This window comes from Hylobates moloch, unplaced genomic scaffold, assembly GCF_009828535.3.
Source record: "Hylobates moloch isolate HMO894 unplaced genomic scaffold, HMol_V3 SCAFFOLD_10, whole genome shotgun sequence".
NCBI lineage: Eukaryota > Metazoa > Chordata > Mammalia > Primates > Hylobatidae > Hylobates > Hylobates moloch.
Window position 1 is genome coordinate 11,063,122 of NW_026652285.1, and position 12,757 is coordinate 11,075,878.

The window sequence follows — 12,757 nt, forward strand, 5'->3', positions numbered from 1 at the left end:
CACCTCTCAATGCCAATCGAGTTTTCACTCTGAAATCCAAGAGACACAGAGGGTTGGGGGTTCATGATTGTATAATTTAAATGTATAAAGTGCAACAGCGTAGCTTATCAAGACCAAGCAGATCCTCTGTGACCCAGCAAAAGCGGGGCAGAAGGGATGGTGTAGGGCTGGCAGTTTCGGGGACAGGTGAAGCCACGTGGTTTCCAGAGCCCGTAATGGAAAGAAATCAGCTCATTTTCTCTTTGACGGGCAGTGGCTCAGCATTTTTCTGTGCCTCTGAACCCATCCAACTGTGTCCGAGGCGCAGGCCTCATTGCCTCTCTTCAGCTTGAATCTGTGAACAGAGAATAAGAGAGAAGGCTGAGCCACCCAAGCCACCACTGTGGGCACTGCACAAGCCCCACCTCCTCCGGCTGCCAGGTCCCCTAAACTGCTCTTGCTGGGCCTTGGGCTCCCCTCTGTAAATGAAGTTGCTGCACAGGATGTGTGGTTTGCACGCTGGGGAACAGCCAAAGCACCAGGAGCTTATGAATTGAACTTCCTGGAGCCCTCTCCTGGTTTCAATTTGGTGTATCAGGGTGGGGCTGAAGATCCTGAAAACATTCTGACGATTAGGTGGAATGAGAAATTCCCATCCTAGAATAGCTCTCTGCCCAACTTTAATGTTTCTGTGTCCATCTGGGGCCTTTACTTGTTGCGTTGGACTCGTGTGTTTGCATGTGTGTGTGTGTGTGTGTGTTTGTGTGTATTTTTCTCTTCTGATCTGTCTACTTCCTAAACTGGACTACTGTCCAATCTATAGACCAACTCTATCTCTTACTATCTGATTGATCTTAGACACATATCTCTACCTTCCTGAACCTTACTTTTCATGATAACAAAAATATGTGCCCCAAGAGGATCAACAGAGAGAATACACATGAAAAAGCCTTAAAGTACTGACTGGTATGTGAAAGCTACCTCAGTTAAGTTTGTAAAGACGCTGTGATGCAGCTATGTTTATGCCCCTTCACAGATAAGGAATACAGAAGGATACACAGTTAATTCGGTACAAAGGAGTTACCTGTCCACGGTCACCCAAGACTATGGGTTCCAAATCTAGAGGCAGGAACTAATCCTGGTTCCCTTGCTCTTTCCAGTGCACAACAACCCCTCATACTTTTGTTAAACAATTCCTTCCTCTGAGCTCATAATGCTGGGATATAATACTTGGCACCTTAGAGTTTCAGGAAACACAAGTCACTGCAAGAGCACAGATGCGTCCTTCCTCACACCTGCTAGGAAGCTCAGTGCTCCCTCTAGCGCCCAAGCGTGGCTTGCACCCAGGTGCTGGCAGCTCTAGGTTTAGAAACCTTATTCTGGTAAAATACTGTCATCTAGTGTCTACTCTTCTAATTCCAGGCTGGCGGGGTTCTGTTCTCTAGGGAGAGATTGAGCAGGTGATCACTTACATTAAGCCCTCATTGGAGCAGATGGAGCTGGTATTTCTGTAACACCGGATTGCCTTCAGGGAAATCTCTCTCTCCACAAATGAGAAGCAACATCTGTAGAAGGGTACTTGCACTAGAAGAGGAACACAAATGATGGTTTGCATCCATTTCTCAACCTCTCACCTGTAGCACAGTTTTTAAAAAACAAAAAAATGCCTCCCAGGACAAGCCCTGGCTTGGGGACCACATCCAGAGGGTGCCGGCATAGCTCTGTCTCATCAGCCACCTCGTTCTGGGGCTAGGTAAAGAGCCTTTAGATTGGGGTTCAGATCTGAGCTCCCCGCACACCAGCTGAGTGGCCTTGAGGAAGATATGCCTTCACCCTGGCCCCAGACTTCCCATCTGTAAAATAAAACTTTTTGGAGCCTGGTTTCTAAAGGCTCATCCAGTTTTGGTATTTCACCACATGTGCATGGTTCTGCCCCAGTATTCATGTCCAAGGGCTCTGGACCCCACACCCTGGGGACCTGGTTAGTCTGATGCAGGACACGGTGGTTCACAGTTCACAGACCTGATCTGGGGAAGATTAGGAGTTGTTCGAGGAGTCCAAACTGATGATATGACAAGGGAAGAGCTCCCAGGAACTAGCTAGCTGCCCTACTCAGTCCCTTGAATCCCCTCCTGCCCTGGTCCTTAGCTCTTTCTCAGCCCCCAACCCCCACTCTGTCCATTTGTGCATTCTCCTCCCACACCACACCCCGCAAGAGACCTGCATTCCAATCCCAGCTTCTTCCTCCTAGTTTTCCTGTTTGCACCCCCTTCCATGCCTCTTACTAGGTTGGTATTCTCCAAACAGCCTTGGAGAGCAGACATGATCAACTCCATTTCACTGATAGAGAAAGCAGAGTTTGAGAGCTAAAGTGACTTGCCCAAGAGTGACCAATTGTTAGAGCCCGGTCTTGCCTTCTGACTCTGCTTGGTGTCTGTCACACTGTGGAAGCTACACCCAGGCCCTCCCCTGGGCCTTGGGCCTCCCAGCTTTACCCGAGTAACCTCACAGGTTCCCTTCCTTGGGTCTGGATGAAGCAGAGCCTCCTTGTACTGAAGCTGTCAGTTCAGTTCTCTGTGTTTGCCCCAACTCATGGTTCTCCTACTGGCCCTCACCCCCAGCCTGTCCAAGTTTACCATTCCTCCTCTTTAGGTAGGAAGAGGGGAGACAGAGTTGGTGAGTTCAAGGAGAGGCCTGCTCCAACCCCAGAGTGGCTGACCATGTTTCTGCCCTCCCCATAGAGAAGCAAAGTGATGCCTGCCACACTCACTGCTCTTGCTGTCCACATATTCTGGCCACATCCCAGCTAGCAGCAAACACACCAGGGCCGTGGTGATGATCTGCATGTCTTCTGGTCTGGCTTGGGCCTTCCTGGAGCAGCTTAGATGAGCCTGGTGAAGCTAAGATCTCACCACTGTGCCGTCCTGCAATGCTGAGGGCTTTTATTTGAAAAACTCCACCCAAAACTCCAGGCCATGGTGGGAGCCACAAGTGAGAAGCCACAGGGACAGGGAACGGTTGCTCACACCCAGTGACCATGTGGTAAACTCCTTTCCCCACCTCTCCTGGGTGGTATTCATGGTGGTGATGGACTGATAGGTTGCATTGGGAACTTCCCCAAGTGTGGGAGCAGATAAGAGTCTTGAAAAAGTGCGTGGGAACTGTCCTGGTTGAGTGGGAAGCAAAGAAAAGTAAGTGAGAGGAAGTGGCCTGTGTGTGGCTTGTCCAACCCTACGTCATTCCATCCAAGTAGTACTGCTTCAGAGCAGAAGAGTCTGGACCTGAACAGAGATACACCTGCATTTGAATCCCAGTTCTGCAGAGGCGGGATTACATAAACTTACCCAAATGCATATTCACACAAAATGCAAATAGCAATACATGTCTCAAGGATGTACGATAAGAATTAAATAACATTCTCTATGTCCAGTGACTGGCCTAGATATTTGCCATTTCTATTTTTTCTATTTTTTTCAATCCTCAACACTTTTCAATAGCTTATTCTGTTCTAGGTCCTTGGTTAGCCCCAGGGAAGGCAGTTACCAATGAGGAGCACTGCCTGACCTTGAGCCACTTCTCTTCAACTCAGAGATAAACAAGTGAAAGCCACCCAGTGTAAGCACGGAGATAGATGTGTTATATTGGGGTTACAGAGAGGACTGAGAGCTACTCACCAGCATCTGAGAGTCCTGCCAGGGGAATTTTCCCTTTTTTTCTTTTTTTTTCTAGCTTCTCACTCTGTCGCCCAGGCTGGAGTGCAGTGGCACAAACTCACTGCAGCCTCAAACTCCTGGGCTCAAGCAATCCTCCCGCCTCAGCCACGGAATTTTCCCTTTTTGTTTTTTTTTCTAGAGTCTCATTCTGTCGCCCAGGCTGGAGTGCAGTGGCGCAGACTCACTGCAGCCTCAAACTCCTGCGCTCAAGCGATCCTCCCGCCTCAGCCTCACAAGTGGGTGGAACTATAGGTGTGCATTACCTAGCCCAGATAATTTTTTTATTTTTTATTTGCGTAGAGATGGAGTCTCACTGTGTTCCCCAGGCTGGTCTTGAACTCCTAGGTTCAAGCAATCCTTCTGCCTCGGCCTCCCAAAGTGCCCGGATTACCGGTGTGAGCCACCACCCCAGCCAGGAGAATGTTCTTTAAGCAACATCTCCTGTGTGCTGATGTGGAGAGGGGAAAGCTAAGTAGAGGCAGGGTCTTGTGTGAGGACAACAAGGCATAAGGGAGCACACTTCATTTCAAATCATCAGGAAAAGCACAAGTGTAGGGTCTAAGGAGAGTGACAGGAGTGAGAGAGTGGTTGCAGAGAGATGTGGCTGTACAGCTACAGAGAAGACTGGGTCATGAAGATGTATGCAGCACTTGGAATAAACAGCACATAGTAGGTGCTCAAGAAAAAGTAGCTGAGCCAAATTTAGGCACTGAAATCATGAAGCCTGTGTGCATTATATAGAGTGATGGCTAGATTGATCTACTTTGATTGTGCAGTCTTTAGCTCAAAAACCTGCAGTGGCTCCACACCATCAATTGGATGGAGCACCAAGCTACTCACCTGGACATTTGTGGTTCTTCATGTCAGGCCTCAGTGGATGCCAGCACATTCGGGTAATTGCAATTCCTGATTGCAAGTAAGTGCTACTTGCTGTACTATCTCTGGGATTTTGCTCCTGCTGTAACCTCCACCTGCGGAGCCCACCTCTCTATCTCACTCTGTGAACATCCTACACATTGCAAATGTCATTGTCTCCACAAAGGCACTTCTGCCATATCTAGCAGATGGGATCTCAGCCTCTTGTGAGAACTCTCATGCCTGGATCGCCATATAATTCCTGCAACACTTTCCTTTAGTCCACCCTCCAAACATGGGAATGTCCAAGTTGAAAGGGCTCTTCCAGACTATCTACAACAGCGGCTCTTAAAGTTTTTTGGGAGAGCTTTTGCAAAAATCTGAATATCTTAGTCCCATTTCAGAATCAGAATCAAAACACATGTGCCGTTAAATGTTGGAAAGAAAAAAATTTCAGGCAATTTTCTCAGACACCAGAAGATAAGAATCACATATCTCGAATAATCACTTCATATTATGATGAAATGAAAGGAAAGTAACTTGTCCAAGGTCATGTTGACCTCAGGGACAATGGAACTTGAGCCCTGGTCTTTTGACCTCTGAGAACACACTTTTTGCACAGTCCACAACTAACTTCCTCTGCTCAGCCCAACCAAGTACCATCTATCCTTTCAACTGCTTCCTGCCACCTGAAAAGTGGTTGAAACCACAAACTGCTGTTGTTTCTGTCCTATTCTCTTTGTCCTTAGAGATGGATAAATACTATGTGCTATTCATCCTACTATGCGCTATGCATCCATCTTTTTCTTCCAACTTTTATTTTAAGTTCCAGGGTACATGTGCAGGGTGTACGATTTTCTTTATCCAGTCTATCATTGATGGGCATTTGGGTTAATTCCATGTCTTTGCTATTGTGAAGAGTGCTGCAATGAAGGTTCGTGTGCCTGTATCTTTATAATAGAATGTTTTGTATTCCTTTGGGTATATACCCAGTAGTGGGATTGCTGGGTCGAATGGTATTTCTATGAGAGATGAATACTTTTTTATTCCTTTACCATAGCGTGTCAGGAGAGAGAAAAGATGCAAGTGGGTGATGCAAGTGGGTGGTCAATCAGCCAAGTGTAACTGTAGGTCCTTCAGATGTAGAAAACAGACAGGGGAAAATGTGGCCACCTTGGAAATTCTTTGCTCTTTCCCTCCTCCTGGGGTTGCTGCCCAGCCCAATCAAGAAAGGAAACAGGGCTGCCCCCTCCACCACTCGCTTCCCCTCCCCCCACCTCACTGTGGCCACGGTCAGACCAGCATAGGCAAAAAGAGAACAGCAAGATTTAGTCATGCTTTTCCTTTCCAGCCCCCCTCAGCACATGGAAGGAACTGGCTGGAGGCTCTTATCACACAGGAACTTAATGTTTCTCATGGGTATCTCTTCCACCCCAGTGTGACTGCCAAGGACACAGACTACTCTAGGCTCTAGCACAAAGGCTAGGACCAAGTAACACCTCAATTAAATAGTTGTGTAACTGAACAAGCTGGGACAGATGGCATAGGATGGACTGATGTATAAGAGATGCTCTCAGAATAAACACTGAACCAGTTATTCATATGAACACATTTCTTCGTTAGAAATTTGAAAATCAGAACTGCCTGGAGACAGGTTTTCTTAGTCATCTTTTATGAAATACCAATTACAGAGGACAGGTAGAGACCAGATAGAGTTCAGCCCATGCAGCTGCCTCTTAACACATCTCCTCCAGTGGCACCCAGTGGGATCCGAGGGTGTCCAGGAGTGTTCCAGCCCTCTTTCCTCCTCCTGGATGGCCCGAGTGGCCTGGGGCTTGGCCATGCCTGCTTGCCTTGCAGTTAGAGTTCAGCCTGATCCTTGCAGATCAGGGCATAGAAACTGACAAGGGAGAAGTCGTTTGCCCAGCATCATACAACCACAGAAATACTGGTCTTGCTTTGTCCAGCTCTGGGGTCAAGTCTTCTGAGTTCCCTCACTTAGGGAGGAAGCAAGCTATAGAGGAAATGCAGGATAGTCAGACACAACTGGGTCAGATCTCAGCTCCACCACTTGAACCTAGGCAAGCAATTTACACTTTCTGAGTCTTTACTCTCTCACTGTAAGCTCCACAGCTAACTGGACTTGGCACAACTCTCCTCATTGTTTTTCAGATAAACTCCCCAGGCTGAGGCAGGAGAATCGCTTGTACCCGGGAGGCAGAGGTTGCAGTGAGCCAAAATCGCACCACTGCACTCCAGCCTGGGCGACAGAACAAGACTCCAGTCTCAAAAAAATAAAGTAAAATAAAATAAAAATCAACAAATCAATAAATAAACTCCCCAAATCTTAAACACATTTATTTGAGGTTATCCAAAGGATCAAGTGAGATTTAAGAGGAGGGAGGGGAGAGGAAAAGAAAAAGTTGAATTATTCAAAATCATTGTGGAGCACCGAATATGTACCAGACACTGGGGATACCGCAGCAGCGGGACAAGACAAACATGGGCCCTGGTATTGGGAATTGTGGTAAGTCAAGGTTAGTGCTTCGAGGAGACGGACAACGTCCTGCGAGCTGCAGAGTGTGCAGAAATGCTCACCATGGGGCCAGACACATGGTAGATGCTCAATGAAACTGTGTCCTTCTTTTCCCCTCGATCCTGGACCACTCTCAGCGTCAGCACATGAACCCAGGCAGTGCCACCCTCTCCCCTACTGGGGCCCATTTCCTGGTCTCTTTCCCTTCTCATCTGGTGCTGCTTGACAGCCACACCAAGCCTTGTTTCATTGCCCACATGAGCAGGGTGTCCTCTTGGGTCCTCAAGTCTGCACCAGACCCCCTACCTACTGCAAGCACAAGTTCAAATCCACAGCAAGGACCTGAGCACCAAAAAACACCTCGGGATTCAAAGCCCTTTCTCATGTTTTCCAGCACCTCCTTACACTCTGCCCACATTCCCTTTCCCCCTATGTTTTCCCCTGACATTTAGCCCCCTTTTTTTAAGGAGGCCTCTCCTATTTACATATCAGAAATAATGTGAAGGAGGCATGGAGAACCCCTCATGGCAACAGGAAAACTGAGGGGTGCCCCAAAGGATGTCACAGGCACCTAGCTTTTCAATGTGCTGCTGACTCTGACACAACATGGCCCACCATGCTCAGGGTGACATGCAACTGTCTTGGTTGGTCTCACAGGGTCCTGCACAGCACAGTCGGCAGACTTGCAGCCACACAATCCCGCTTGTTGTCTGCACATACACTGGGATTTACTGCCCCTTCTTTCTGGAACACTCTTTCCTGCTTTATGTGCCTAACTTCTTGCAGGCTGTCCAACTCAGAGCTCCCCAGGTGAACCCAGGCCACTCCTCACAGTGGGTATCTCACACTAGTGTAATTTCCTGGTGGTTCACATTCCTTCCTGTCTAGAAGCTCCCAGACAGCAGGAGTCTCTCTGCTATGGTCGGCATTTCACGCTGCAGCATTTAACACTGTACTGATGTGCAGTAACTATTAGCTGGAAAAGAGAGAGGGAGAGATTTTAACATCACTATGGCTGAGCTCATGTCACAGAAGAGAAATGAAGACCCTGGAGGTTAGCAGACAGACAGGAGTTCACACAGATTGCCTGGATCGGAATCAGGATAACGAGCTCTGGCCAAAATCCTGTGCTTGGTTATACTGCACTGTGCAGTAGAAGACTGCAATTTCCATGTGTGCTAAATGGGCACCATTTGACACGTGAGATTCTAGTGACAGGTTGCAGTTCAACAATGTCTTCATTCATTCATTCATTCATTCATTCATTCATTCATTCAGCAAACACCTTTCAGCTGGGCCTGCAAGGATGAAGGCAGGATTTATCAGGAGGGGAGAAGGAACGGGGGCTAGCATGGTGAGCAGTGGTTATAAGGGTGCGGTCTGAAGCCAGAATGCCCTGGTGCCCAGTCCCAGCTTCCCTGAACGCTATTTGCGTAACTTCTTTGAGTTACTTAACCACTGAGCCTCATCTATAAACAGGGATAATAATAGCATCTGCTTATAGGCTTGTTGTGAAAATTAAATATAAAGTACTTAGAATAGTACCTGACATATTTCTCCAGGAAAATGGGAACAGTGACATCACTGTATGAAAGTGTGTAGGCTGCTGTCTTCAGAGCTCGGGGGTGTGTGAGGCTGCATGGCAAGGGGTGGCTAGAAATGAAGGGCGAGGAGGGCTGGGTTCAGTTGCGCAAGATCCTGTTTACTGAGCTTTGCCATGACCCTGTTGGCAATAGAGGGCCTGAGCTAATCTTATGCTCAGGACAGAGGATGGTCCGATATGTGGTGAGGGCTGAGGGCTGGTGCCAAAGGCTAGGACAGATTGAAAGGAGGCAGCCAGGTTGGGGAGGCTGGGAAAGAGCTCCGGTGAGAGACGAGGAGGGTAGAGGTTGTGTATGGGAGCATGTGAAAATCAGGATATGAGCTGGCTCTGCCACCTGCTGTCTGTAGGATTTGGGCAAGTTCCTCTCTCTGAGCCTCAATTTCCTTACCCAAAAAGTGGGAAGGTTGGCCTAAATCAGCGACTCTTGCCCTTGAAATGGGATTCTTATATGGATCATTCAGGAAGCTTTGGTCAAAAAGACACGTGCTTGAATCCCACTCTGGATCCACATATTCTAAATGCAGGGCAGCCTTTTCCAAATGAAAAGGCTTCTCATAAAATCCAATCCCACCATTTCTCTACCCTGTCAAAAGCCCCTAACCTGGATAGCCACTGGGACTCTCTCTAGCTTGGCATTTACTGACTCTCAGGATCTCCAAGCAAGGGCACTCCTGCCCACCAGCCATGCTCAAAGCACTACACTTGCCCATCCCTGCTGGGATCGGCAGTCGGATCTGGCTTGTTAACAGCAAACACTCACGCGGAGGGGGCCTGCTGGGGAGGTTACCAGAAATGCCCCTTCCCCTTCTGTTGAGGCTCAAAGGCAGTGAAACCTAATGGGACTGATCCTGGCCTTTGAGGTATTTAGGTCCCTCACCCACTCTAAGAACCACACTTGCGATCCTTCCATCTGAAACTTAGCAAGCACCTTGAACTGGGAATGTGTTGTGAACTCTGCATTGTGGTTCTTGAGCTGTTTGATGCTGTATCAAAAATATTCACCTTGCAATGTCTCTGTGAGTATCCAAGGGGTCCCTGGGGTCAGGCATAAGCCATACACAGCTTGGTGCCCAGGGGTACACTGGATGAAAGTGTCCTTTCATCTTCTCCCTCCTGGCCCCCACTCCCTTAGAGCAGGGAGAGCCCTTAGGAAGACCTGGGGTAGACCGGGTCATATTACAGACGAGTAGCCTGAGGCTGAGAAAGAAAAAGTGAATTGTCACGTGGGGACTTGGTAACAGGACCCTGGAGACAGCCCTGTCTCTTAATTCCCAGGCCAGGCTCTTTGTCTTGTGATTTGCTGGCCATGTGCTGATATCTGGAGGGCTCGCTATGGACAGAGAGAAGGTGAGGATGCTGAAGTTCTGCAGGATTCTCACAGCTCACCTGGAGGCCAGGACACAGTGCCTCTGCAGGGAGTGGTGGGCGAAAGCCCCAGCATTTTCACCCCACAGAGCAAAGATGCAAGGTCAGGAAGTGGCAGCATTGACTTCAAAATATGCCCACTAAAACCAACAAGGCCACCCATCATTGAGGTGACACACCCACAGGCTGCTGGGAAAGTCCCCCAAGGAGTCCTTCCCTTTCTGGGGTGGCAGGGGGAACAGCCTGGGACACTCCATGGCTCACAGCCCATTTCCCAATGCATTGTGGGCCCACAGTCCTGGGATTCCATCTGTCCATGTCTCTCAGGCCTGGCCCACTTTGTAAGAAGCCCCCCCTTCACCTGGTCTGGCCTCCTGGGCTCTGGAGTGAAACTAAACTGACCACAGATCCTGCAGTAACCTCAAACTGCTCAACCTCAGCAACCGAAGCTGAGCCTCAGACACACCATCCAGCACCTGGCCTACTGGCCTTCTTCTCCATCCTCTGATGGCGTGCTATCCAGACATCCATATTTTAATCCAGGTTGCCACCCATTAGTACCTGGTCAATTCTGCTTGTCACCCTAAACCTCTGAGTCATCGTCTGTTAAACTGGGTTAACAATGCCTCTGTCTCAGGAATGTCGTAAGGACTAAATATGGAACTACATGCAAAGGCTTTCTAGCACAGAGCCTGGCTCAGAGGTTGTGATTTCTCTGTGTTCTGTGTTTCCTCCCTGCCTGCTTGCTTTGCCTGAGACATCTTTATAGCTGCTCTCAAGAGCTGATTCTAAGTCAGTCAGGTCCTATTTCTCAGCTGTGGCTGGCTAGCATTGCTTCCTTGGAAGAATATGAGTTTCAGGAGCCAAGTTTACAAGGGAGCACCTGAAGTCAGGACTGCTGCCTGCCAGATGTAACTAGACCCTGCAGTCTGTGTTCTACCCACCCTGTGACCCTGACCAAGACAGGTGACATAATTTACATGGTTCAGTGCAAAATGAAAATGATGACTCTCTTCTTCAAAAACTAAGAATTTCAAGACAGCACAAGTCAAATGCCATGAAACCAGGCAGGTGTCTATTGCATTACTCTCTGGAGTCGCCTCTGCCCTGGCCTGCAAGGTGACTTTCCAGAATCCTACTGTTATGGTTTTATTGGCCTGTCAAAGTCCTTGACATAAAGATATGTCCTAAATGAGGCAGAGAGATGCATTTCACTTCCCCCTAAAATAGCTCCAAGTGGCACATCAACCCTCAAGTCATACAGCACCCCCAGCTACTCTCCCCTGATCCCCAGCAGAATCAAAGGCCAGAGCTGCTGTCAGCATGTCAGATCTAAGGTAGTGCAGAAGGGATTGTGGAGAAGGGGCAGATATGGAAAACATGAAGGCATTCATTCTGCTGATCTGGATTCCTTCTCGGCCACTGTTTCCAACCAGAGCTAATCTCAACTAAAGACTCCTCGTACCACCCAGATATGGTGTGATTCAGTAATGGGGTGTGTTGGGTGCCCAGCACAGTGTCTTGCATAATAAGTAAGGGCCTCAATTAAAGGAATCTGTCACCAGTGTCCTCTGCAACCTCTTCTAGCCACCTTCAAGGGATGGGACCTCTGATATCCAGCTGTGACAAAGCAGGAAGATGGCTCTGAACACCCCACACCCCGTCTCCTAGGCCCTCTTGTACATGGCCATAAACAGCACTGGGGAAAGAAAAGGGAAATAGGGAAGCTGGCTTTTGTCCTGGCTCTCCCACCCTTGGCCTCTGTCTATATGAGTGTCCTCATCCATAAGAGGTGGATTTTAGTCTTTTTCTAGCTTAGGTGTCCAGAGGTTGTAAGCCTCACAGAAGACAATGACTGGATGGAAGGGGTGTTTGGCTGAGCAGAAGGTTATCAACACCACCATCCTTCTACCATGACTGCCTCTCACTCCCCTTCCTTCCCAGCCAAGAGACTGAAATAATTCATGCCTCTCTCTCCAGTTTCTCACCTCTCACTTTCTCAACATGCTGCAAACTGGCCTCTGCCCCCTGCTACATCACCAAAACTGCAATGGTGTCACCAGTCAACTGCCTGTTGCAAATCCAAGGCCCCCCTGGCTGTCATCTCGCCTGACCTCTCAGCACCCTTGATCTGTTGACCATTTCTTCCTGAAACATCCCTTGCCATGGCTTTCATGGCCCTCCTGGTTTTCCTTCAACCTGTATGGCTGTTACTCTGAGACTGGTTAGGGGCTTCTCGTCCTCTGTCCACTCCTTAATCTTGATGTTCCCCTATCCCTCTGTAGCATTAAGATAGTTAATAGCTATTATTTACTAAATGCTTCCTGTGTGCTAGGTAGTTCTCTAAGCACTTCACATGTGTTAATGTGTCAAATCTTCTAAAGCCCTGGAAGTAGATGTTATCATTATCCCCCACTTTGCAGATGAGAAAACTGAGGCCCAGAGTTGTCTGAGATTACTTAACTAGTCATCAGGGAGGTGGTATTTAAACACAAGCTGTCTGCCACCAGAGTTCTGAACCCATCCTCCACACTGCCTCTCAGCAGACTTGTTCCTGAATGCTGTCCAAACATTTTAGCTTAACCTGCAAGGTTCCTTCTAATCTGGCCACAACCTACACCACCTATAACATCGTATGCAGAGGATGTCCCCTAGGCCGAATTTCACACCATTCCACCTGACACGCCTTGCTCTTTGCCTGTGCTC

General features: G+C 48.4%; 1 protein-coding gene across 1 annotated transcript; it reads right to left on the bottom strand.

Annotated features, from left to right (window-relative positions):
- Nucleotides 1-2,908, bottom strand: CCL1 (C-C motif chemokine ligand 1). The gene is made up of 3 exons (XM_032162586.2): nt 2,750-2,908; nt 1,452-1,563; nt 1-334 (listed from the first exon to the last, which is right to left on the bottom strand). The coding sequence occupies exons 1-3, from the start codon at nt 2,823-2,825 to the stop codon at nt 232-234; spliced, it is 291 nt and encodes a 96-aa protein (XP_032018477.1). The 5' UTR covers nt 2,826-2,908; the 3' UTR covers nt 1-231.
- Nucleotides 2,909-12,757: the final 9,849 nt, after the last annotated feature.